General features: G+C 31.7%; 1 protein-coding gene across 1 annotated transcript; it reads left to right on the top strand.

The window, feature by feature from the left end:
- Positions 1–14995: 14995 nt before the first annotated feature.
- LOC105327782 (zinc metalloproteinase dpy-31) lies at positions 14996–24127 on the top strand. The gene is made up of 16 exons (XM_011428407.4): positions 14996–15501; positions 18875–18982; positions 19100–19304; positions 19423–19579; positions 19695–19770; positions 19865–20071; positions 20243–20384; positions 20639–20779; positions 20900–21000; positions 21120–21259; positions 21469–21590; positions 21898–22054; positions 22231–22319; positions 22480–22684; positions 22804–22938; positions 23084–24127. The coding sequence occupies exons 1-16, from the start codon at positions 15337–15339 to the stop codon at positions 23172–23174; spliced, it is 2241 nt and encodes a 746-aa protein (XP_011426709.3). The 5' UTR covers positions 14996–15336; the 3' UTR covers positions 23175–24127.
- The last annotated feature ends 69 nt before the right edge of the window (positions 24128–24196 follow it).

Raw genomic sequence — 24196 nt, 5'->3', positions numbered from 1 at the left:
CTGGATGGACACGTGGTGTATTTTATTGTCTTTTTGGTGAACATTAGGGCACTCAGTTCGGTGGAACCTTGAATCTGCAAAACGTCAGCAATAAAATCAGTTCGTAAAATATTAAAGATTTTTGCCATATCTCATTTCTAAAATTGTTAAACAGTTTTAAAAACTTTGAAATTAAAAATACATATAATTAGTACGATACTCCTTTTTGCCGGGGTTAAATCTCAGTAGAACACCTGAGGAATATTTTACTGAATTATATCATATTGTTAAGGTCAGACGACACGTTCCTCAATGTTAGATAACTTTTTCCAGGAATTTGTTAATGGTTTACAACTACTTTGACAAGCTTTCTTGCAAAAAATTAGGGTACCTTACCAGGCATTTCTGCAAAATACTAGAATATGCAATTTCCTATATAATCTTCTTGAAGATACACTTGAATTGCTGATATGAAAATAAATACATCTACAGCAAAGCTAAATTCTCTAAAATAGAACTGTATTTCCGCCGGGGCGGGGCTTTGAACTCACGACCTCTAGAACCTATACGCTTTTGACAGTGAGCGGCCACGGGTCTAACCACTCGACCATCTAGGCATATAACCAAATACAAGTAAATTTTGATCATTTTTAAAGTAATTATAAAATTATTTTTGTTGGAACTCTTTATTACGAGGAGATACAAAAAAGATTCTCGAGGAACGTGTCGTCTGACCTTAAGATACATTAATATCTAAAAGCCTTGTTCAATCACAAGTAAGAAAAAAAAAGATCTGAATCTTTGATAGTGTGTTATATCATCATTACAAGCTTTTTTTAAACCTGAAAATGCTATGATAACAAAAATCAAGTAAATACAAAAAATAATTCATTCTATATCACAGAGTTGTTGATATAATCACAGCACAGGAAAACGACAATGCATTCATTGCATCAAATCAATTGAATTTGCTATGAAAATCCAAAAGGTATTCAAGAAATCTTATAGGAATAATCTAGAACTAAAAAAAGTTCTTACTATTTAAGATTTAACGATACATTGTAATTATAAATACAAAAAGAAAGATCAATTTTGAAAATAAGTCTATTTTTCTATTTGAAAAACGTATCAACAAGCATGTTTTTTTCATAAATATTGTTTAATTATTGTAACTTTACTGTTCCTCATAAATAACTATTTGATTATTGGTTTAAATATTTTTTTAAGATACCAATTTCATGTTGATTTCTAAAAAATAAAGTTCATCAAGGTTGAATTTGGGAAAACTGTCAAAGTTTCAATTCGTGAGACATAATCTTTTTTGGAGTATAGTCCTAATCTTTCCTTGGCATTTAATCATTTTCGTGTAAGACTATAAAATCTAAAATTAATAAATAAATCATCTATCATTTGTAAGTTGCCGTGTGTATTTCCTTCATTTGATCACATGAAGTTTTCAAAAACTTTATGTATATGCTCGTTTATGGCTATTTGTGGTGAGTTGCAACACATTTTACTTTGTAACATGCAGTCCCTCGCCCACTATCGATGTTGCCAGGAGACATGAAGACCACTGTGAACCAAGCAGGTGCCCGCATTGGCTTGGAAGTGACTTTCCAGATTTTGTTCGTTCATTCTTTTGAAATATTTCAGATTCCTCCAAATTCCAGCCATGTTCTGTGATTTTTCTCTAAGAGTACTTAGTACATTTGATATTTGAAAATTAATTTAAAAGCGTACTCAAAGACCGGAATCTTTTATTTGCTTTTTTTGAGAAATGACAAACAAAACAAAACGAAATAATACGTTTATTTTAAAAAAACCCCGTAAACAATCAAATATCAGTAGGATTATGCAAAACTGACAGGTAGAAAAAATAATTCATCACGAAATTTAAAAAAAATGGCAATCTTCATTACAAGATGCAACGTTTTAGTTTGTTTTAAATATTGTAGAGAACTAGCAACTTGTAATGACATTTTTATACACATTTCGGAGACTTTCACATCGGCTGTCGTTTCATGACATTTATTATAAGCTTTATGTCAAATTTGACAAGAAAGAAAAAATCAAATGATTTTTACTCTACATAGGGTGAATACTAAACACAAAAGTGCCCACGAACCACTACACGTTATCTGCTGACACGCTGACATAAAAAACGGTTAATGGATATTACTTATGTACCATAAAAATTACGTATGTAAGAGTCCAATAAGTAGCTTACAACTAAATCATTACGTTTTGTTTCGATAAAAGCAAGAGACTCCACCCGAGCACCATACGGCCCAAACTCCAATTTCATGCATAAATCGGATGCTGATGCTAGAGAGTTTTAACAGTTTTCCAAAAAAATGCAGAGACAACTGATTTTCTTATATGAAAGAAACAAGGACATCAGTCGTTTTTGAAAGTCCTATTTTTCTGACATCTCTATATCTCTGACAGAGGAACAGGAATTAATTCAATGAAAGAAGCATCAAATTTTTTTTGGAGTCCCTATAACACCAGGCTGAAGCTAGCAGCCACTAACAGCAGCCACTAAGCCCGTAAAAGCTAGCAGCGAATAAAGAAATTCATCAAAGAACTGAGAGTACTCGAACAGAAAATTATATTTTACTTAATTATCGACATATTTTAATTAATATCAAAATGATCAATGCTTAATGATTTGTACGAGCATTGACGACTTCCGAAGCAGTAAAGCTCGCCTGGATAAGAGTTATAAATGCGTCTTTGTTAGATAGAAATGAAATACGTCTATACGGGTCATAATTTAAGTTATGAAAATAATGTTATCCTAAGTGTAGTCTCATTGATACAAATAGAAAAAAAACTATATGCATCGTATAAAGTGATATGCAAACGTAGTATGATATAAAAGACATGATAAATTAAAGTAAATTAAAAGGCATAAAACAATACAATACAATAAAAACCCCAAGCCAATCCAGTGTGGCAAGATAATTTGTTTACATCGAAGCTAAACATGTGCGTGTTTAAAAATTTATCCTCTTTAGCCTTTTCCTCCCCCAGAAACAACATCAATCGAAAATTAAAAAGACATCGTATTATTACGAATATGAGACAATAGAACACGCAGTGTTCTGATTTTGTTCTCATAAAAAATTGTCGTTTGTCGCAGTCAAAAACAGCGAAAATCATCAAGTGAAATAAGGATTATTTTGTCTCAGCCATGTATTGACGTGAACCTTCGAAGAATACAACAATGACAATGAAAAGAGGCGGTTTAGCTCACCCGTACTTTGTCATATTTTAGCATTTCACAATGATATAGGGATGAAAGGCGGGGCATTATCTCTTTTATCTTTGAAGTTTTCATCAAACGGATACCAAAGCAATGTAGGGGGCTAATGGGGCTATTATTTCCCAGTCTCAAATTTGGGCTGTAGGGGTACCACCAAGTGGCTCTCAGGGGTTCTGGCTCATTTCAAGGGTTTATATCTCACTTAAGATTGACCACAAGAACTTGGAAACACAAGAATTCAGTAGAGGACCTCAAGGGGTATTCATAATAAGCGTAAGAGGGCACCTATGACCCCTGCAAGGGTGTAGTTAGCTCACCCGAACTTTGTCATATACCAGGGCAATGTAGGGGACCAATAGGGCTATTATTTCCCGGTCTCAAATATAAACCCCTGAAATGAGCCAGAACCCCTGGGAGCCACTTGGTGGTACCCCTACAGCTCAAATTTGAGACCGGGAAAAAAATAGCCCCATAGGTCCCCTACACTGCCCTGGTATCCGTTTGATGCACACTTCAAAGATAAAAGAGATAATAGTCCGCCTCTCACCCCTATATCATTGTAAAATGCTAAAATATGACAAAGTTCGGGTGAGCTAAACCGACCCTTTTCATTGGCATGGTTGTATTCTTCGAAGGTTCACGTCAAAACATGGCTGAGAGAAAATAATCCCAATTTCACCTGATGATTTTCGCTGTTTTTGACTGCGACATTTGATATTTTTTTATGGGAATAAAATCACAATGCTGGGTGTTCTATTGTTGAATATTCGTTATAATACGATGTCTTTTTAATTTTCGATTGATGTTGTTTCTGGGGGAGTGAAAAGGCCCGAGGATAAATTTTTAAACACGCACATGTTCAACTTCGATGTAAACAAATTGTCCTGCCACACTGGATTGGCTTGGGGTTTTTATTGTATTTGTATCGTTTTATGCGGCCTTTTAATTTACTTTAATTTATCATGGCTTTTATATCGTACTACGTTTGCATATCACTTTATACGATGCATATAGTTTTTCTATTTGTATCAATAAGACTACACTTAGGATAACATTATTTTCATAACTAAAAACCCGTATAGACGTATTTCATTTCTATCTCACAAAGACGCATTTATAACTCTTATCCAGGCGAGCTTTACTGCTTCGGAAGTCGTCAATGCTCGTACAAATTATTGAGCATTAATCACTTTAATATTAATTAAAATATGTCGATAATTAAGTAAAATATAATTTTCTGTTCGAGTACTCTCAGTTCTTTGATGGATTTCCTTATTCGCTGCTAGCTTTTACGGGCTTAGTGGCAGATGTTAGTGGCGGCTAGTTTTCAGCCTGGTCCCTATAACAGCGCGAGTGGATGGTTATTTTTTTTTCAAAACTGAAAATCAAACTACGCCTTATTTTTGTCAGAACTTTTAGCAAGCATATGAATAAAAAGATGCTATCGTTATTTCCTGTCATGCATTTGATGAGCAGATAACCTTGACAAATGACGTTTTGGTCAGATCAATAAAACAATAGGTGTCATTATTCTATACTGATAAACCTCCCAGGATTATAAGGAATAGTTAATATGCTCTACCACAGCTGAAACTGTATAATTTAGAGGGACCTTCACATACATTTTAATCAAGGAATACAGTACTGTTGCGTAGGAGGCTATCTGAAAGGTAGCAATGGGAAAAAAATCCTTAACATGTTTTCGCGATATTTGCTCAGGTGTAAAAATGCATGATACAAAATATAATAACGCCTTTGTTTAAAGCTTTCCTTGTGATAAAATTTAAATATTTGTTGTTCTATTACAAAACAGACTAAGTGGTTGTTATTGATATAATCATGTATGATATGCAATAACTTCCACTTGAATTAGCATAATATATTATTTGTTTATGTTTTTGTCAAAATCATCAGGGCTTTTAATAAACTTAATTGAAGATCCGTGTTTATTAAAATTTAAGAAGATATAAAATGCTGTCTGTTATTTTTAAGGTATCTGGTGGTTTTTTTTTGTTTGTTCACGTGGTAATAAATGTGCTGACTGTTGTGCATTTACAGAACATGATGTTTCTATTTCAATTTAAGAAGTTGTCAGCATCTTACTATAAGTGCCATTTAAAAATGCTTTATGTCAGTCTTAAAAACTCATACTAGGCATACATGTAATACTGTATTGAAATGAATTATAATCATTTGTTTGACATTTTGACAAGGGAAACATGTGTGCCCAAGATATATCATTTGAATACGAAAAACAAGTTTAAAAAATTTCCAAAGCAAAGACTACATAATTTATAGTAAAGAATATGGTTGACCAAGAAGTGTTTAATTTTAAAAATACTTTAATAATTTTGATCCCTTGAACATATTGGCAAATATACATGTATTAATAATTATGACGAAAGTATTCCACTTCAAGTTGTTCTTATGACGTTGGTTTTCATATTTTTTTTATTTATTTGTAAATTTGTTGAATCATCTTTATATGAAAAACGAAATACACTTCATAATTAAAACAATTGGTGATTTCTTGCCTATAATAAACCAATCTTGTGAAAATCGAGACTTTGTAACAGGTTCGTGTTATTCAGGACTGCATTCCATTGTAGAAATTGGTGAACTCTTGGTTTATAACCTTCAAACCCTTGTTAAAGGAACAATTTTTGTTAAAATTATATCACAAATATATCCATTCGTGAATGAAATCAAGCAATTTTTAAATTTTGATCAGTTGAAAAGCTTACTGAAAGATGCGTGATATTATTGACAATTTCATTTTTTAATTTCAAATATAATTTCATTTTATGAATGTAACCTTTTACGATGAGCATGCAAAAGAGACAGTTCATGTTTACTGGTAAAAAGTTTTAAAAACTATATCAATTATTTAATAAAAGGATCCAAACAGGATTTATAATTCAGCTTAACGATGCAAATGAAAAACAAATTCCAAACATTTAAGGTTCATAAAACTTACATTAATTCCACCCTTTTGATACTTTCAAATACTGTGCTGTCCTAAAAATACGTTAGTCCAATTTTAATGAATTTAGTGAAATTCATTGCACGTGTATCAGGGATACCACATGCAATGATCAATCTTACTTGGATGAACCTGTGAAATTGTGTCTCAACTCAACGCCAAAATCTACAAAATACAATATATTCAACGAATATTAATGAAAACACAGGATGTAAGATGAAATCAACCTTATTGCCTTTTTAGTAAAACTTGAATTATATGTGCAGCAAATTATTTTGAAATAGTCAGAAATAAGATAATGTATTTGTATTTGTGGATCTAGATACTATTTATTTATTTATTATACAAAAGTATTACAAATGAAATTCAATGTTATTATCTTTAAGGTGTTTCTCATTTGCCACCAATTGATATAACACTAAGAACATGTTAAACAATGCACAGGAAAGAGAAGACGATGAGGAAGGGGTTATTTTGCATCCAATGTTGTTTAAAATCTTTACAATAAAATATTTTCCCCTAAATTCGAAGTTGTTAATGCTAAATATATGTATTCAGTGCCCTATATTTTAGCACTGTTTGCTTTTGTTTTTCAGGTACATATATCAAGATAGCAATTAGACTAATGAGATATTTAAAAAATGCAAATGAAACCTTTGTTAATCAAAATGCAAAGTTTTATTTTATTTCTCTTAAAAAAGATGTTCTGACATAATAGCATAGAAAAATGTAAAAGCAATCAGAGGAAACGCAAAGAAGCAGTATATACTAATTTTTCTCCGATTCTCTTCAATATTGATAAAGCAAATACATTTAACATTTTCCCCATATCATTTCTTCTTAATGCATGTAATCAATCGATAAGGACGACATAGGCATCAACGCATTTTTGTATTTAGTTAAATGATCACAAGAAGACAAACTCAAAAAGTTTTAAGCCATTTATTGTAGACACAACTCAACTGTTTTATTTAACTAAACATTTACTAATTACATACTTTCACGTCTTTATTGAAATTTAATTTTCTGGTGATTATAAAAATATGTTACTTAATAATTGATACGAATACACGAGTTATGCACTTTCTCATAATACAATGCTGCCATAAAGCATTGAAGATTTTGTAAAAACAAAAATAATGCTTTAAAAAGTTCTGGCGATTGAAATAGAGAATATTTCAAAATAACTGAAACAGCAACCGCGCCGCTGTAGCAATTTGAGTTATGGCCCAATAGTTATACATTTTGTACATGCAAGACAGATAATGAGGTATAATTTTTCATAATTGATATTAATGTCATGTGAACTGATGCATGATATGTTAGATATGTGTTCAGGAAACCATGCTTTATAAGTTAAGATACACGAAACTGCAAATAATGAATGAAGATGATAATAAACAATCTTGAATTCTATCGGTTTTTTTGTCAAGTGTGGTCGGCCGGGTTCTTGGAACTTGTAATTAATTTGCACTGTGAAGTATACTATGATGTGGCTTTCATAGAAATCAAAAATAGATATTTTTGCATAAAATGACATCATATTGTTCATCATATTCTCACACTCCCGGTTGATTAAATTATTTTTAGATGCTTTCTTTACTGTTTTTGAAGTAATTAATTAAGCTTCTTTACTATACCAACATATATAGCTTTATTATTTAACAATTAATTGCCATACTTTATGTATATTAATCTTATTTTCACTTCTATGTAAGCATATGCGTTTTTGTATAATGAACATATGTATGTCTGCTGAACTTTTGGAAAATCCAGTGACATTATCCATAATTATCATTTTGCGTTGTTTAACGAAATACAGATTAAAACTATCATTCGGAGCTGAAGCAAATGTTTGTATTTTTAAAACAATTCCAAGCAAATTCATTGAATATACTTAATGAACAAAAATGCATGAGAATAAAAACAGGAATAAAATCAGTTTTCTAAAATCATTTGAAATCGAACAAGGTAAGCACTTTAATTATCGAAGAACTCTTTACATTTTTTAAAATCCATTACGATGCATCAATGATAATGCATTTAAAAGAAAAACGTATGTTGCTGTTTGGAATTTTGACATTTTAATTGTCCAAAGCCTACAGTTGTTTTTGGAGCGAGTCTGGGAAATACATCACATAATTTGCTTTCATTAAAAATTCCAAAAACCCTTTTGACAACTGGAAAGCTGTAATAACTATTATAGCAACGACCACGATTCAATCATATTAATACCTACATGTCACGTGTCTGGCGACAAATATTCTTATCGGTGTCAGCCTTTTTTTTTAGTATATTTGAAATATGACATATTATGAGAGAGTTCTAGAGTGTGTTGTCCTGTTAGATTAAGGACTCTCTGAAGTACACAGAAGAAGGCTCACGGGAAACATGCATCATACATTTGACAAACAAAACAAATAAAACAAAGACAGCAATATCCAAACTACAAAAAGAAAAAAAAGGATAAAGAAAAGACATTGGTGATGGAGGAATGGACAAACAACTCATAAACTTGTGTAAATGCACTGTTATTAAAACCCAATTTTTCAGATGTATTTATGACAATATATATATATATATATATATATATATATATATATATATATATATATATATATATATATATTACTATTGCGATTTTGTAACCTCTTCAACAAAATTATAGAAAACAAATAATTTTGTCGTCTAAGTTACTGTTGGCAAAATAGGAGAGGTACACGGAAACATTGCAGACAAAATCTCTTTATTACTGCAAAACTGCAAATAAAATATGATATGAAAACAAAAAAAAATCTGGTCAACTTGGTATTACAATAATACATATTCTATATTTTGAGTTAAAATACTCTTGGTATTTGTAAATGACTAAAATAAGTCCATTTTGTATAATGCTAATTGCATTACCTATTAATTTCTTCGTGGTTTTGTATTTATTTCTCGATAAACAAAAAAAAAACACCGGATAATAGGCATGTTAAAAACAAGATATCTATATCTACTTAGTAATTTCTCCACTATTTCTTGAGAAAACATGTCGATGCATTTGTAATACATTTGCATATATATAGCGTATACTAATCGCTGTAGCAATTTATTATCCCCATTATACTCCTTTCCAAAACTATATCGTTTTTGAAAATTTTTTATAGATCCATATCGTTTTAATTTTTTATTCTTTAAAGATGATTGCGAAAAAGTAGTTTAAACTAATTCACTAGTATAGATCGATATCTTTATTATAAAATTGGATCTTGGAGACTCGAATGTAGTCTCTTAAATTCGTTGTTTTGCGCATCAAAAGAGTACAATTATGTGCAATACTAATTAATGTAATCATTGTGTGGCTGACATGCATTTCTTGTTTTATTATAAATTAGAAAATCATCTGATAATAAAAAATCGGACATAAAATTATCTGATAAATTTCGACAAATTATCAACTTTAAGTAAATCTCATGAAAAAAGTATTTGGAAGTGAAAAGTATCGTTTTGGAAGTTGGAAAAGTAATACACAGAACGATCGTACATTATCAAATGCCTATTTTCTATACCTTCTGTGAGGTTTTATTTTCTCCAGTTTGTGAAGCAAAGCAAGGCATAAGAGGCTTATTCCAAACAATCAATCAGATCTTAGAATTAGTTTAAAACAACGTAACATGACAACTTCATAGATATTTTCGATAGATTATCTTAAACAATATTCAGATTAAAGTATCCCCGCACTTTATTTCAAATGTGCCATTTCTCTAAAATGACAAAAAAATTAACAGAATGATGCAGACCTGAAGGATTAAAAAAACCAGGATATGAATGGAAATGTTTTCCATTCTTGAGAACTGAGTATGGTAGATTGTACCACAGAGGAACAAAGCAGGAATAGCCGGAGGTATTAAAAAACAACAACAAGGGATTTATGAACGGGCTAACCTTCCAAAAGTAAATCTACAATTGTAGATGGAACTCTTCAAGGTGAGCGTAGCGTCTACGCCCTTACACCTCATCTGTATTTCCTGACTGAATGAAAACTGCTTGTCATAAATCACTTTGCACCTTCATCGACGAGAGGGAAAGACAAAACTGAAAACTACGCATGATTAAATGTTCATGAACAATCATTTTTCATAAAGTGGAATAAAACGCAACAAAAATCTTGCTCTATAAGCTGTGGTGATGTCTTTTTATAAATAAAAGTGTTTAAAATAATTAAATTGACCTTTAATTGGCATATTAATGTCAATTCCTTTCATTTTTCTTTGATAAATTGCTTTCTAAAGTTTAATATCTTTGAACCTCTCCAAAAATACAAGTACAATTTGTTATTTTTTAAAGTTGTCACAAAAAGCTAAAAACGTTTTAAATTACTAATATTTGATAGAAACAACCGGTATTTCACTTTCAGATAAGAAATGTTTTGTGTGAATTTAAATTATCTTTTTTTGAAACTTTTATCATAAAATAATAAATGGAAACTTGCATTACAATTATTTTTTGTTTTCGTGTTTTTCTTTTTGGGCAAAATATTTAATAGATAATAAAGAACTATCTCATAGTATTTGAATTTCAATTATAGGTATCGGTTATTCATAAAATACTTCAGATTAAGTACAGAAGTACTTATAATAATTATAAATGTACACGGTATTTGAAGGTACTGAATACCGGTATATATTTTAAAGAAGTGATGTAGCAATTTAAAAAAGGCCACAAGTGAATGAATCATTTCGCTAAAATCATTCATTATCTTAATAGAATTTAAAATCCGTGCATACGTATACGTATTAGAACATTTTACTCAGTAAATAGAATAAAACATGAATGTAAATAAAACATGAATGAAAAAATGACATCATACGCACTACAAACGATTTATCAATTTGTAATGAATAACACACGATTATGAATTCGAGGTGAAAAATGACGGTCCTGACAAATCATGAACGAACCACGCTGAAATCTTTCAATGAAAAATACTACTAGGATCAAGGAACTATATGATGAAATTGTCGTGGTGAATTTATATCAATTAGTAAATTACTAATCAAATATTTAAGAATTAAAGTTAAAGTCAATTGTTGACTCAGTTGGGATGAAATTAAACATGGATAGTTACAATTTCCTGTTAGTGAAGCGGTTTTTTTTCTCCCTCTCCAAAAAACTTAACATTTATCTAAATATGCATTTTTAAAATCTACTCGGACCAATGGAGTGCTATTGAGATTTGAATAAATACCGCGTCCGCCTATACTATGACGTCAACAACAAAGTAACGCCCCTCGTAATCCGACGATAATTAATTTATAAACCCCGATTTCCGTTTTTCTTGAATAATCATAATAAACAATATCACGTCTACTTTTACACGAAATCCTTTAACTGGTCCTTTCATCCTTGTAACCATAATCATTTACCGAAAGATTGACTAATGCGCTACAATTTACTGAAAATTTGAATTATCACGAGTGTTTATTTGCATTTCTAAAATTTCTGTGTTCATTCAAACTTGTTTTTTAACGCCCTGCATGGGAGTTTCTTTTTTTAAATCTTAAATAAACAGTTTTGTTAAGAAAACATGTTCTCCCACTCATCTCTACAATTAAGATTGATGAACAAATAGCCTGTGCGTAAAAAGTGCAAAAAATAAATAAATTAAGAAGCACAAGTAATCCAGGTTACTAGTTTATATAAATATAAATATAAGGACGATGCAAAACTAGGTCGGTTCCTTATACTTATTACTGATATTTGCATTTTGGACGACTAAAAGCGCATTGCCATAATGCAAGTCTTACGCTAAAATGTCATAATGAAATATATTAAGGCCACTACGGTATTATAATACAATGTGAACCTAAGGACTCCTCAGACATATTAAGAAAAAAATGATCATTACATAGAATTAGCTTTACTAACATACGTGATTACAGGGAAATTTGTCAATGTATACTTAATTTAATTTTTATCTATTGTGATTGCAAAATACTTTAATGATAACATTGTCATCTAGAAAAACTTTTTTGGAGATTTTTTGCCGGCATAAACATAATGTGAAGTGGTTGTTTTGATTTAAGAAACAAGTAATAATTCTTTGAATATTATGGGGTAATAATTTTGGTCGGGGCGTGGTCAAATCCAATAAAGCCCGAGGAGAATAAATAAATAATAATAAACAACAAAGAATCCTCCGCAATTCTCCTGTTAATTGTATGTATCATATGCCCATGAGCCACATGGCTCCTTTGGTCAATAAAAACCACGGTTCGACAGAAATTATCACCTAATAATATTTAAAGAATGATTACTATTATTACTTATGTTTATATAATGTTTAGCACTTGTACGATTGACGATTAATCATTAGAATATTGACAAATTTATGTGATTTCCAAACCCGTTTGCACCCAAACGATACGTCATTTGAATGTATTGGACTGTTAATACAAAATCGATTCCTAGTGTTATCACAGACAAAAAACTGAAAAAAATGTAAATATAGCTTTTAAAGTAGCAAATCGCAATACGATTTTGACATCCAGTTCAAATGTACACACTTCAGAGTAAAATCTAATACACAAAAGCCGATTATTATTTCATAATGCCATTTCATATAAGAAGGACTACTCTTACAAAAATTAGACTAGATTTCAAAAAACCATATGAATATGAATTTCTTGCTTGCTTATTTGTAGTAAAAGTACACATGTATATACAGTAAGCATGGTTTTTGTTGTGAAATTTTTAGATTTCTTTGTGATAAGAGAAAAATTACAGTCAAAAGTGCATTTGCTTGCTGACACATACATTATATGATAATGATGGCGCCGTCAAAGTTTGGGAGAGAGAGAGAGAAAACAAACTTTGTAGGTCACCAAGAATTGAAACAAATTATTTGCTTATGTAGGCAATTTGTTCAGAAAATAGGTTTTTAACCGTGATTTTTATCAATTCATATAGCATTCAACAAAAATATTTACTCTGCAATTTAATTTTTGTAAAAAAGAAAAAAAAAAGAAGTCCTATTAAGAAATATTTTTCAAATAATCTTTCTGTTCATCATCAATACAATAGGCCTCGATGGTGGTTGCTATTTTAAACTGTATTGATATCTTTGATAAATTCTATAAATAATGCTAAAATATTTCTTTACTAAATAACATTTCATGGCTATATGCATTGTCTAAATTTTGTAGGTAGTTCTGTTGGATGAATTGTTGACCATCCATATTTTAATCTCCTTTAGAAAAATATTTTTGTTTATAAATGTAGTAAAATATTCAAATTTTAAAGCTTTTATGCTTGGATTTTTTTTCACTGAATTAACAAAACTTTTTATCTGAACTTTAGAGTAAATCTGATTGGTAATTTGATGACCAACGAGTCTCCAAAAGTTAATGATTTCTGCTCAGTGAGAAGTAGCCGTGCTTCAGTTTGTTTATTTCAGATACATTTAATATCCTTTTGAGCACTATTTACAAGAACAGACGACAGAAATAGACAGCATACCTTTAGTGTTGATAAAATTAGGTTCTTCTGTTCATAATTAGAATAATGCTATATATGTGGCACCTGCCATTTTCATATGCGAGACAATAATTATTTTGATAAAATAGAAATAATTATAGCAATTTGCCGTAAAACTTGCGTATGACTAAATGCAATAAAGATACAATTTCATTTGTTTTTGCGTAGACAGGAAAATGGACTGTTTAAATTCATTTTCGTTAATCGTTGTTTATCATTGTCTAGTAAGGAATAAATTAAGAGTTGAGAGCTGATTATGTTAAGAATATTGGAAAATCTAGAACAAATGAAAATTCTATTTCTTGTGTAGTTCGAAGATAGATGTGAATGATGACTACAATAAAACAAATGTAATTTCTCTCTCTCTCACACACATTTTTTTTTTTTTTGTAAACAAGAATTTTTTTTTATAAGCACAAATTATAACTAACATTCCAAAAATGCATATTTCTTTTATAATGAATTTAAAATTTAAATTCTGTGAAGATGTGTCCTACAATTTCATTGCCGACCTTTCGCAATGTGATGTTTCACCCTAGCGCACCACATCTTGACATACATAACATGCAAATTGTCAAGGCTTTTGAGAGTATTCTATGGTATTTCAAATATATATTGTAATAAAGTTGCAAATTCATTCAAAAATATTCTTTTTAATTTAATAGATCAATTAAAAAAGATGCTGCCTTAGCAAAAGTCGCAAAAATATAAATCAAGAAAGCACGTGTGAATTTATGAAGCATGTCAATTAACTTAGAGATATACAAACACCTGGTGTGAAAAACAGTGATGAAGAAAAAAATGGATGTATGTAGTCAAAATATTTACATTAAAAATTTTATTCTACATGCACATAAACCGCAATGACAAAATGCTTCCAGAATCTGTGCGGTCAAGATATGCTAACTAACTCATGTACAAATCTACTATGGCTAACGCCTAAATCAATCTAGTGAGAGTTGAATCGAACATCTGTTCATTACTTAAACATGTAAATGAAGTCGACCGGAGTTTATTGCATCCTAAACAATACGTTATCTTTAAAGTACACTTATACTATATTAGCTTTCTGCTCATGACAGCAAGTAACGGTAATTTCCCCTATATATTAAATAAAATTCATTCATCGATGTGTTCAGCGATCTAGAACAACTTTCATAAGTGATGCATCTGGCTGTCTTCAAAATTCATCGCTCTTACTGGTCAGATTAGGAGAAGGGGTGGAGATTTCGGGAAAAAAATGACAAAACAAATTTGAACGAGCTATCAATGAAATAGGTAATCAAATGCCTGCGTTATGAGTCGATAATAAACAAAAGGTAAAAGTTGAAATCGCACGAACACGACTTCCGACTTTGACTAACACTAGGAGGTAGATATAAGATAAAACTCGCAACGGATCGGAACAAGGGGTGCCTAAAGCATCAGCGACAGTGAACGGACTTTCATAAACATAAACTTATGTTGTATACTTTAGTTAACCTTTGCTTTAGTTTCTCTTAGCCGTTTTCGCGATATATCGTTACTGCACGCATTTGCTTTCATTTACCTTTAGTTTGTAACTCGCTTTTCGACAACGCTAACCATGATTGGTTCGACACGGTCTTTGCAGCATACCATACATTGTATAATTTATACTGGACTGTTTATCGCTATTTGGATAAGGACGTGCAATGGGATGCCAGTGGATATTTCTATGGAGAGACTCAGTGAGACTTTTATACCATTGGAATCTTCCGAATCTTCAGAGGTAAGACAGATTCTTAATTTCATCGCAGCGCTAGGAAAACCGAAAAATATTATCTTTTGGCTCGTTTTAATTGTTTCACTCCAGTTAACCACTTGAAATATCATCTGTCAGATAACCCAATTTTTATGCAGATTTAGTGAAATGGGAAATTCTAAAATAACACAACAAAACTAATTCGTTTACAGAAGTTGTCACCTGCGATTATTGCCTTACCTTTTGAACATATAAAAATTTAAATCCGTGAAAATTACTAAAATTTCAAGCAGAATAACTGGTCGATGTCTTGCAAAAGTTGTCCTAAAATAGGATTATCGCTTTTTACATGCATATTATGGTGTAAAAACTCTGGCTTAGCGAGTATCGTTAATCAGGCCCTGGGACAGGCGTTTATGTCAATCCTTGACGCGGGGTTTAGCACAGAGTACTCCCTTGTCGAGATGGACAGAGCTAAGGGTCCCCTTTATAGCCGGACGAAGACAAACAATCCCTAAGAACTGTACACTGCGTTATTGCATGTCCCTCGTAAGACGTCAAATCACTCAAAATATCATTGTTGCATAAAAGGAATTAAATATTCTATTTTTTATCTCTCAAAAATATATCATTTCTGACATTTTTTATGAAAAAAATTAATTTCGATGGCTCTATGAAAAGGCAACGCCTAAAACACTAACGATTCTTGCTTGGATAAAAAAGTGGCTATGATATTATTCCAACTCATAACTAAAACACTAGCGATTCTTGCTTGGATAAAAAAAGTGGCTATGATATTATTCCAACTCATAACTACATGCATTATGGTGAAAATAAATGAAAACAATTTAGGGAATTTTTAAAATGTGAATAACCTTATTATAATTCTTGTTTATGATCTTTTTTGCTTGTAATTCACATTAGGTAGTCCAATTATTCACACGTTTTTAGATGGATGGTATGTAAGGCTTAATTAGATTATCTTCCGACGACAAGATTAAGTGAGAAATAAAAGTTATCTTATTTTTGTACATCCCCTTAAATCTATAATGCTCACAAAGACGCCCCAAAAGCAGTCTTTAGAAATATATTTAGCATTAAAAAGCATTCTAATAGAGCGAACCCAGTTTGACAAATTTTTAATATCTTTAAAAAGAATATGTCGTGAAAGAGACCGCGAGTAAATTTATCATCAACGTCTGCAAATGTGTAGAATAAAAGTACACCAAACTGTCAAAAAAGTCATTTAACCTGTGTGTTATCGTATATTAAAAAAGAAACTCTTGTTACTAACTTAAATTTTGTACAGAATGTTGAATTCATTTCCATAAATCTTTGTAATGCACACTTGATTGTACTTTTCATCCTTTTAGTGAATCAAATTTAATATTAGTCCCAATTTTTTGTTATCACTACTCCACTACCTTTCACTTGATTGATAACACGTGAATTACTAGATTTTAATATCTTTCCTGTTTTTCGTCGAAAAATCCCGCATGTGAATTTCTCAAGCACAGTGTACGGCAAAGTTTTATAAAGTAGTTTCCACAGGAATGTTCACATGCAACTTTAATCTTCCATTTCCCCCGCGATTTTACACATTAAAGCACTAGATATTATAGTGTTCGACCCCAAACCTTGTTTTCGCCGAATACATTTGCCTTTAAACATTTAAATAAAAACTAAACTAAAATTGAAATAAAATGACATTTTCATCTTAAATAAAATCTTTAAAAATTCCTTCTGGCCTGTTGGTGAGCGCATCAAAGAGAATAGAGAGCTTTTATCTTAACGGGGACGCCATACAGGATTGTAAAAAAAAAAAGGAGAATATACAATGGGGCATGAATGGCCTACAGTCGCTCTTACCCATTTGTTCAAATAAGTTACAGCTGGAATTCCAAACGAAAAAAGCAGGAACTCTTTTACTCTATTACAGTAGTGATTTGGTTTTATTTAGGTTGAAAGTATGTGTAAAAATGGAATTACAATTCATCAATTCCATGATCGCCACATTTTGATATATAATACATTTATGAATCATTGTACGCCAGTTCGTGTGCTAGAAAGAGATGATCTTCGCGTGTAAATAGAATACAAAACGTTGACGATGATCGATTCCTTGTACAAAAATCAAAACCATGATCACCATAAATCAAGCTTATACGGCTAATAATTTCGAAATCAGTATATAAAGCAAAGTGATTCATGGTTCTGAAAAGTCCTCTATGATAACTCTATCTGCACGAATCTTTTTAAGAACAACAGCAAAAGTACCCACCCCTCCTGGAAATTTTGTACAACCAAGATCGATTTAAAATGTTTTATCTGAAAGTATGCCTAGTATAGTCAAAGGATAATAGTTTTCGAATCAGAAATTTTACTTTTAAACAAAAAATGCGTTAGAAAGGCGTTGATTGTATTTACATGAAAACGCCATTAGGTCGTTATTTTGAGGTCTTCTCTAATCCTGTCTCTCCACTCTGAACGATGACCATCGAACGGGGCGGCGAATCCGTTTAGTAGATCCCCTTAAGGCTTCATATCAGATTTGTGAATCAAGAAAAGAATGTGGAAACTACAATACCCAACCCGTGAACCGTTACAAGGCGCGTGAATTTGATTTATCCGATAACACTATCGGGTGTGTAATCAGTTATTTTTATCTCGCTTACATTTCAACAGATGGTCAAATATGTTCATAATGCTTCAAAACTCATTTCAAAAACTTACAAGGAAAATTTCAATACTTAAAAGAGTGTAAAAAATGATTTTAAAAAATTCCTCTGATAAATAGGTGTTCATATATGATTCATGGAAAAAAACCAAGTAATGCATTTTACATATTTTTGGTATTTTTTTTTGTCTTTAGCTAGAAAACAGTTAAAATACAGGATGTCGAATCTTCTTTTTTATTAGACAACATCGATGAATATCGAAAACTTTACGGTAGGAAAGGATATCAAAACAAAACGCTTTGAAGTTAGTGATATGATAAATAAACATAAAAATACGTAATATGTAGTTCAACTCTTTCATCGCTGGAAAATGTGACATTGAAAATCGATTTGAATAAAATGAAATATATATTGTCAGACAGACAGTTTCATATCTGATTTATAAGAAGATAACAAATTCAACTTACCCCCTGAAGCAACACTTTCTTTAATCACATCGACAGACGATAATCAAATATTACATCTCAACATTATTTGTGTATATATGTGTTTTCTCTTTGAAATAACTTACGCGTAAAAAATAAATAAACCTAGATCTATTTGGAGCAAAAATATCCGTTTGATTAGAAAAAGAAACAGAGTTGTTTGTTATAAAGTTAATTGCATTTATATAGACTTGCAAAGTTCCAACACCTCTACAAACCTCCATTTTGTTATTTCAGCCCTTTGACCCTCTCGAGATCAACGATGGCCAACCTCTGGATGCCAAACTCCGAATCATGGCTCTTCTTTCCGAACTTGAAAAAGAAATGGAAGAGAAGTTTGACAGAGTATGCATTCAAGAACCTGATTTTTTGCGCGTTCATTTTTAAAAAAATATTCATTCGAAGAGAAAACGGCTTGACTAACCAAAAAAATTAATAGCGGTCTGATAATTTGCATTGCAGAAAAAGAACAATAACAAGGTAAATGCAACAGCTTCAATTCTGAGAACAGCCCCGTACATTTTCGAGGGGGACATCATCTTACAACCAAAACAGGCATTGGAAGTAGTAGAGATGGGAAAACGCCGACAAAAGAGGAAGTTACACGCTAATACGGTACTCCTCTGGAAACTTCCTATCTGGTTTACCTTCCATCCCGATGAGTACAGTAAGTGGAAAAATCTAAGCATCTTTACGAATTTGTACAAGTTCGGAATAATAGTTTTAGATTAAATTTATCACTTGATTTTATTTCCAAAATTACTATAATTTGCCTTTAATTATAGATAAAATGGAGGTAAACAGCATCTTGAAATCCATCAGTACCTTAGAAGAACTGACATGCATCAAATTCAAAAAGATAGATTACCATCTCCTTTTGAATAAGACATACCAACTGGAAAACCAAAACAATGTGACCATCAATTTCACCAAAGACATGGGGTAAGAAACCATTACACACAAACAAACTAATCTTAGAAATATATAAAAAGATTAAACTTATGGATAAAACTGTAATGATTAATGAATATTGTAATGTATATAGATCTGGTTTCAGCTGTTGGTCATACATTGGAAGGCGGGAATCTCATAATGGCGTACAAGCATTATCAGCGGCACCCAACTGTATGGTTGTAAGTATCACTTTAATAATTGTGTAATCGCATTCAAAATCTGGTTAAACCAACGTTGATATTATAATAAATTTTGGTATTTTTTAAAAAACAGAATGAAGGTTCCTTGCTCCATGAACTTGGCCATGTCATCGGCTTTTGGCACGAGCAATCTCGGCCCGATAGAGACAGCCATGTTAACGTTGATAAGAATGCCATAGAGGAAGGAAGGTTATACAATTTCTACAAGAGCAGCTGGCAGTATGTGGATACCAAAAATGTCAGCTACGATGTCAGCTCAATAATGCATTATTCCGCCACTGTAAGTTATTCACTTCCGACCTTTAACATTGAAAACAATATTATAATGCATGCTTTGATGGCTTTTTGGCCTTTGATCAAAATAACTGGGTCAAATTTCTGACATACGATAGAAATGTTCATCAACATCTTGTGTTATATTCTGCTTATAAGGCATGTTATTTCACCGTAGGCCTTTGCAGCGGTACAGGGTGGTGGTACGTACGTCCAGCCGACCCTTATTGCCAGGGATGTCCGACTCCAACGGGCACTTGGTCAGCGACAAGAATTCTCTTTCTATGATGCTAAACTTGCCAACTTGGCATACTGTCGTGGTGAGAAAGAAACTTCTTATAAGTACTTTAAATAAAAATAAACTATTTTTATGTATTTTGTATTATTGTTTAAATTTGCAACTTCAAAAATTCAAACTTAAGTGTTGTATTTCATGAAAGAGTCATTCATAATGCCACTTGGTATATCTTTAAACTAGCCTAAACTCACATAGTAAAAGATTACAAGTGCGTTCATTTGTCTCATTTCACAACTGAAAACAGAATGTCATATATTTCGTTATGTTTATCACTAGATGTATGTGACCCTACACTTCTGGCCAAACCTTGTCTCCACGATGGCTATCAGGATCCTAAGAACTGTTCTAGATGTCGCTGCGCGGATGGTCTAGGGGGAGACTACTGCGAGGAAGTTCAGTTACATCCACACAGTGCAGGTAATACAATGTTGACGAAATCAACTTTCAGAAATATTTTAGTCATATTCAAGTTAAGATTTTAAGTGTATTACATACAGTGTATCATGTGTATTTTTTTCTTTATTTCCAATAAATCAGCAAAAAGTGGGGAGATTTTCGTTTCGGACAAACCCGTCAAGATATCCGCTTATGCCACAAGTGATTACAGGAAAGGAACCAAACTGTCATGGCTCTTCAAAGTAAGATTATTACTAACAGCTCAATATTGTTTGATTTGTACATGTGTTTTGATTTGTCTTATGAATCTTTTTTGTTGTTGAAAAAGCGATATATTTAAAGATTTCATTTATTTTTTCAGACTGAGCAAAATAAACAGATCAAACTGAAATTCAAGGGAGATTTTATGATGTATTACAACTGTACCGATGACCCTAATGTAAAATGTAGGGACTATGTTGAAACTCGCTACTATCACAATTTGGCCAATCCCGGAGCAAGGTATTGACATTTACAGTTTAATGAATTAAACAAAAATTCTCACGTTACTATTAAAGACGAATTAATAATAAGTGGTAGATTTTGACTTGAAAATTCCCTTCTTAATGTCGATTTTAAAGGAAATTTTGAGAAAAAAACCCTTAAAACAAAATTGGTGTAATTCATATTCTTTGCTTGAATAATTTATATAAAATAACATTCTTTTACAGATTCTGTTGCTTCAATAAAAATGATAAAGCAACGCCAATCTTGTCTGAGGGAAATCAAATGTTAGTTTTGATGCGTGCATTTGGAGATGGGAAAAGAGGATTCGAAGCCGAGATTGTTTCAGGTAATTGTCTATCAAAATTTTATTTTGATGAATTATAATTGATCTTTAAAATCAGTGTTGAAATATTTTAACGTTGTAATATTTATCTAGCCAAAAGTTTTGCTCAATTTTTTTAAAATTTATATTTTTTATCCATTCTTTTTTTTTTTGTCATTAAAAATAGAATTTCAAATAAGTAGAATTTTACTTACTAAAATAAGATAAAATAAATGTTTGATAAAAACATAAACTATTTTACGTGTAATTTTGATTCATTTAAATTTGTTATAATTTGAATTTTACATAACAGTATTCATTTTTTTGGTAGAGTATTGCGGTGGATTTGGTCCCAACAGTGAACAATCTAAGACTTATATGCCGTGCTCCCGTCTGGTCAACGAGCCGTGTGAACAGGTGTGGGAACAGGAAGAGGAAGTTGCGTGTAAAACCTGGTACACATGGGCACCTGACTGCAAAACAGAAACGTAAGACCCCCCCCCTCTCTCTCTCTCTCTCTCTCTCTCTCTCTCTCTCTCTCTCTCTCTCTCTCTGTGAGATTTATGCATTCCGTAGAGTTACAATGGTGAATTTTTTTCTTTCTACTTTTATTAAATGTTATTATAATTATACATGATTACCTTTTCTTTCTATCACTTAACAGGATTGTGAAGAAGTCAAGGCCTGCACTTTGTCCGCGATCCGAATATTACTGTGCCGATAACTTCTACTTTGATGGTCAACTCTGTGTTGGTAAGAAAAAACATTTATTCACCGAATAAAAACTGACGTTTACTCTGTTAAGTTCCATGACCTTTTACTTTTGAAATTATGGCGAGTTTTTGAGTTCCATAACCTTTTACTTTTGTAATTATGGTGAGTTTTTGAGAACTTTATATTTGATTTTGAATAGGAAAAACCACAACATTCACACAATCATCCCCCAGTTCGATGCATTCGGTCACTGCTAGCAACAATCCACAGTCTTCCACTAGCAGCATCCTCAATGACGCTGTTGGCTGGACATCCTGGTCTTCCTGGAGCGCATGCAGCGCCACCTGTGGAGGATGTGGAGTGCAGACAAGGGAGAGAACCTGTGAAGATCCACAGCTTTGTGGGTAAGTGTCTAAACGATTCATGTTGATTTCTTTCATCCCTGATAATTTTTCTTTATAATTTTAAAAAAATGAAACCATTACATTACTAGTATTCATATTATGTTTTGTTTTTATGATAGTGGTAAGACGTATGAGTCGGAAGTGAAAGCGTGTGGACAGGAACCATGTGACAAAGACAAGATATCCAATAAATGTACCCGCGTGGTAGAGAAGAAACAACTGTGCAGCCCGCTTTCCATGGATATTTGTACAACGTAAGTCAATCATGATCTCAGAAAAATCCGTTCCATAAAATGAATGACGATGTCTTTTTTACAACTCTAAATTAAAATAAAATGGATGAACAGAATAATAGACATAGATTTTATATTCAAAAATATGTTTAATTTACTTTCACAGGACATATACAGAGACATACGATTGTTTTGGTACCTGTTGTGCTAATTACAAAATTGAGGAGGACAAGTGTGTTCCAATAACCAAAAGATAGGACTCAAAGGAATATTATTATAATGGATGCTTAATCATCAAATGAAGCAGGCAGGTTTCCCGCTTCAAGTACCCCAGAAGTCAATATCTGTGATATTCCGAGTATTTCGCCTAGATCATCTAGTCATGTAGAATGCAGGCATCATTTCGTTAACTTCCGGTTTCGATCGTCACAGCTACGTCATCACTGCGATGCGCATGTCACGAAAAGCTATTCAACCACCGCCAGAGTAACTGGTGATTTCTCTGTATCGCACGCGTGAAAAGAGGATTAGTGGAGCAGAGCGGAAAAAGTCATTTTGAGCATATTTGATCATTAGAATTCCATTAATATATGTTTACTTTGTGTTCGTGTAAATTGTAAATATTCTTTAGTGTTTTATTGTTTAACAAAACATCCATTTGTGAGAAGTTTTTACAGACATTAGGTTTTATGTTTTTAGAAAACATGTCAACTGTTATCATTTTTCAATCTAAAGAAAAAAAAAGTTAAAAAATTAAAAAATTTCTTGCTTAATCTCTTGCGCCTACAGGTATTGGTAAAACCAAATTGAATTCATTTGTTAACATTTTTTCCACGTCTCATCTCATCTCTCATCTTATTTATTTTTATCATCATAGTCATACAACCAAAATCATGCAAAAACACACAGCTAATCTGCCTCATAGTTTTCTAGAGTAGAAATAACGTGCAGCTGATGACCATAATTATTTACTTTTCGCAATGAAATACATTATCTTACTATTTATATACAAAATGTACATATGTTCTTTATTTTCAATTTTTATTAAAAATTTCGAAAATTCACAGAATAGCAATTTTGACGTTGATATTGAATACAATGTAGACATTTATTTTGCTCAACTTGAATCTGAAGGTTTATTTTGTATGCAATACCTCATGTATGAAAATTGCATATTTGCACATAAGGAGGTAGAGGACTTTTACAATGATGATAACATTTTAAAAGGAATGTAATTCAAAGTGATTCTTATACATCTGTACAATAACCCTATTCATAA

Source organism: Magallana gigas, chromosome 5 (assembly GCF_963853765.1).
Source record: "Magallana gigas chromosome 5, xbMagGiga1.1, whole genome shotgun sequence".
NCBI classification, from domain to species: Eukaryota; Metazoa; Mollusca; class Bivalvia; order Ostreida; family Ostreidae; genus Magallana; species Magallana gigas.
The sequence above is the reverse complement of the archived record's forward strand: the minus strand, read 5'-3'. Positions and strand labels throughout refer to the sequence as shown.

Coding starts and splice junctions, on each gene's coding strand:
- LOC105327782 (XM_011428407.4), top strand. CDS start 15,337: ATGATTGGTTCGACACGGTCTTTGCAGCATACCATACATTGTATAATT. Junction 15,502..18,874: donor AATCTTCCGAATCTTCAGAG/GTAAGACAGATT, acceptor TTGTTATTTCAG/CCCTTTGACCCTCTCGAGAT. Junction 22,320..22,479: donor TGATGGTCAACTCTGTGTTG/GTAAGAAAAAAC, acceptor GATTTTGAATAG/GAAAAACCACAACATTCACA.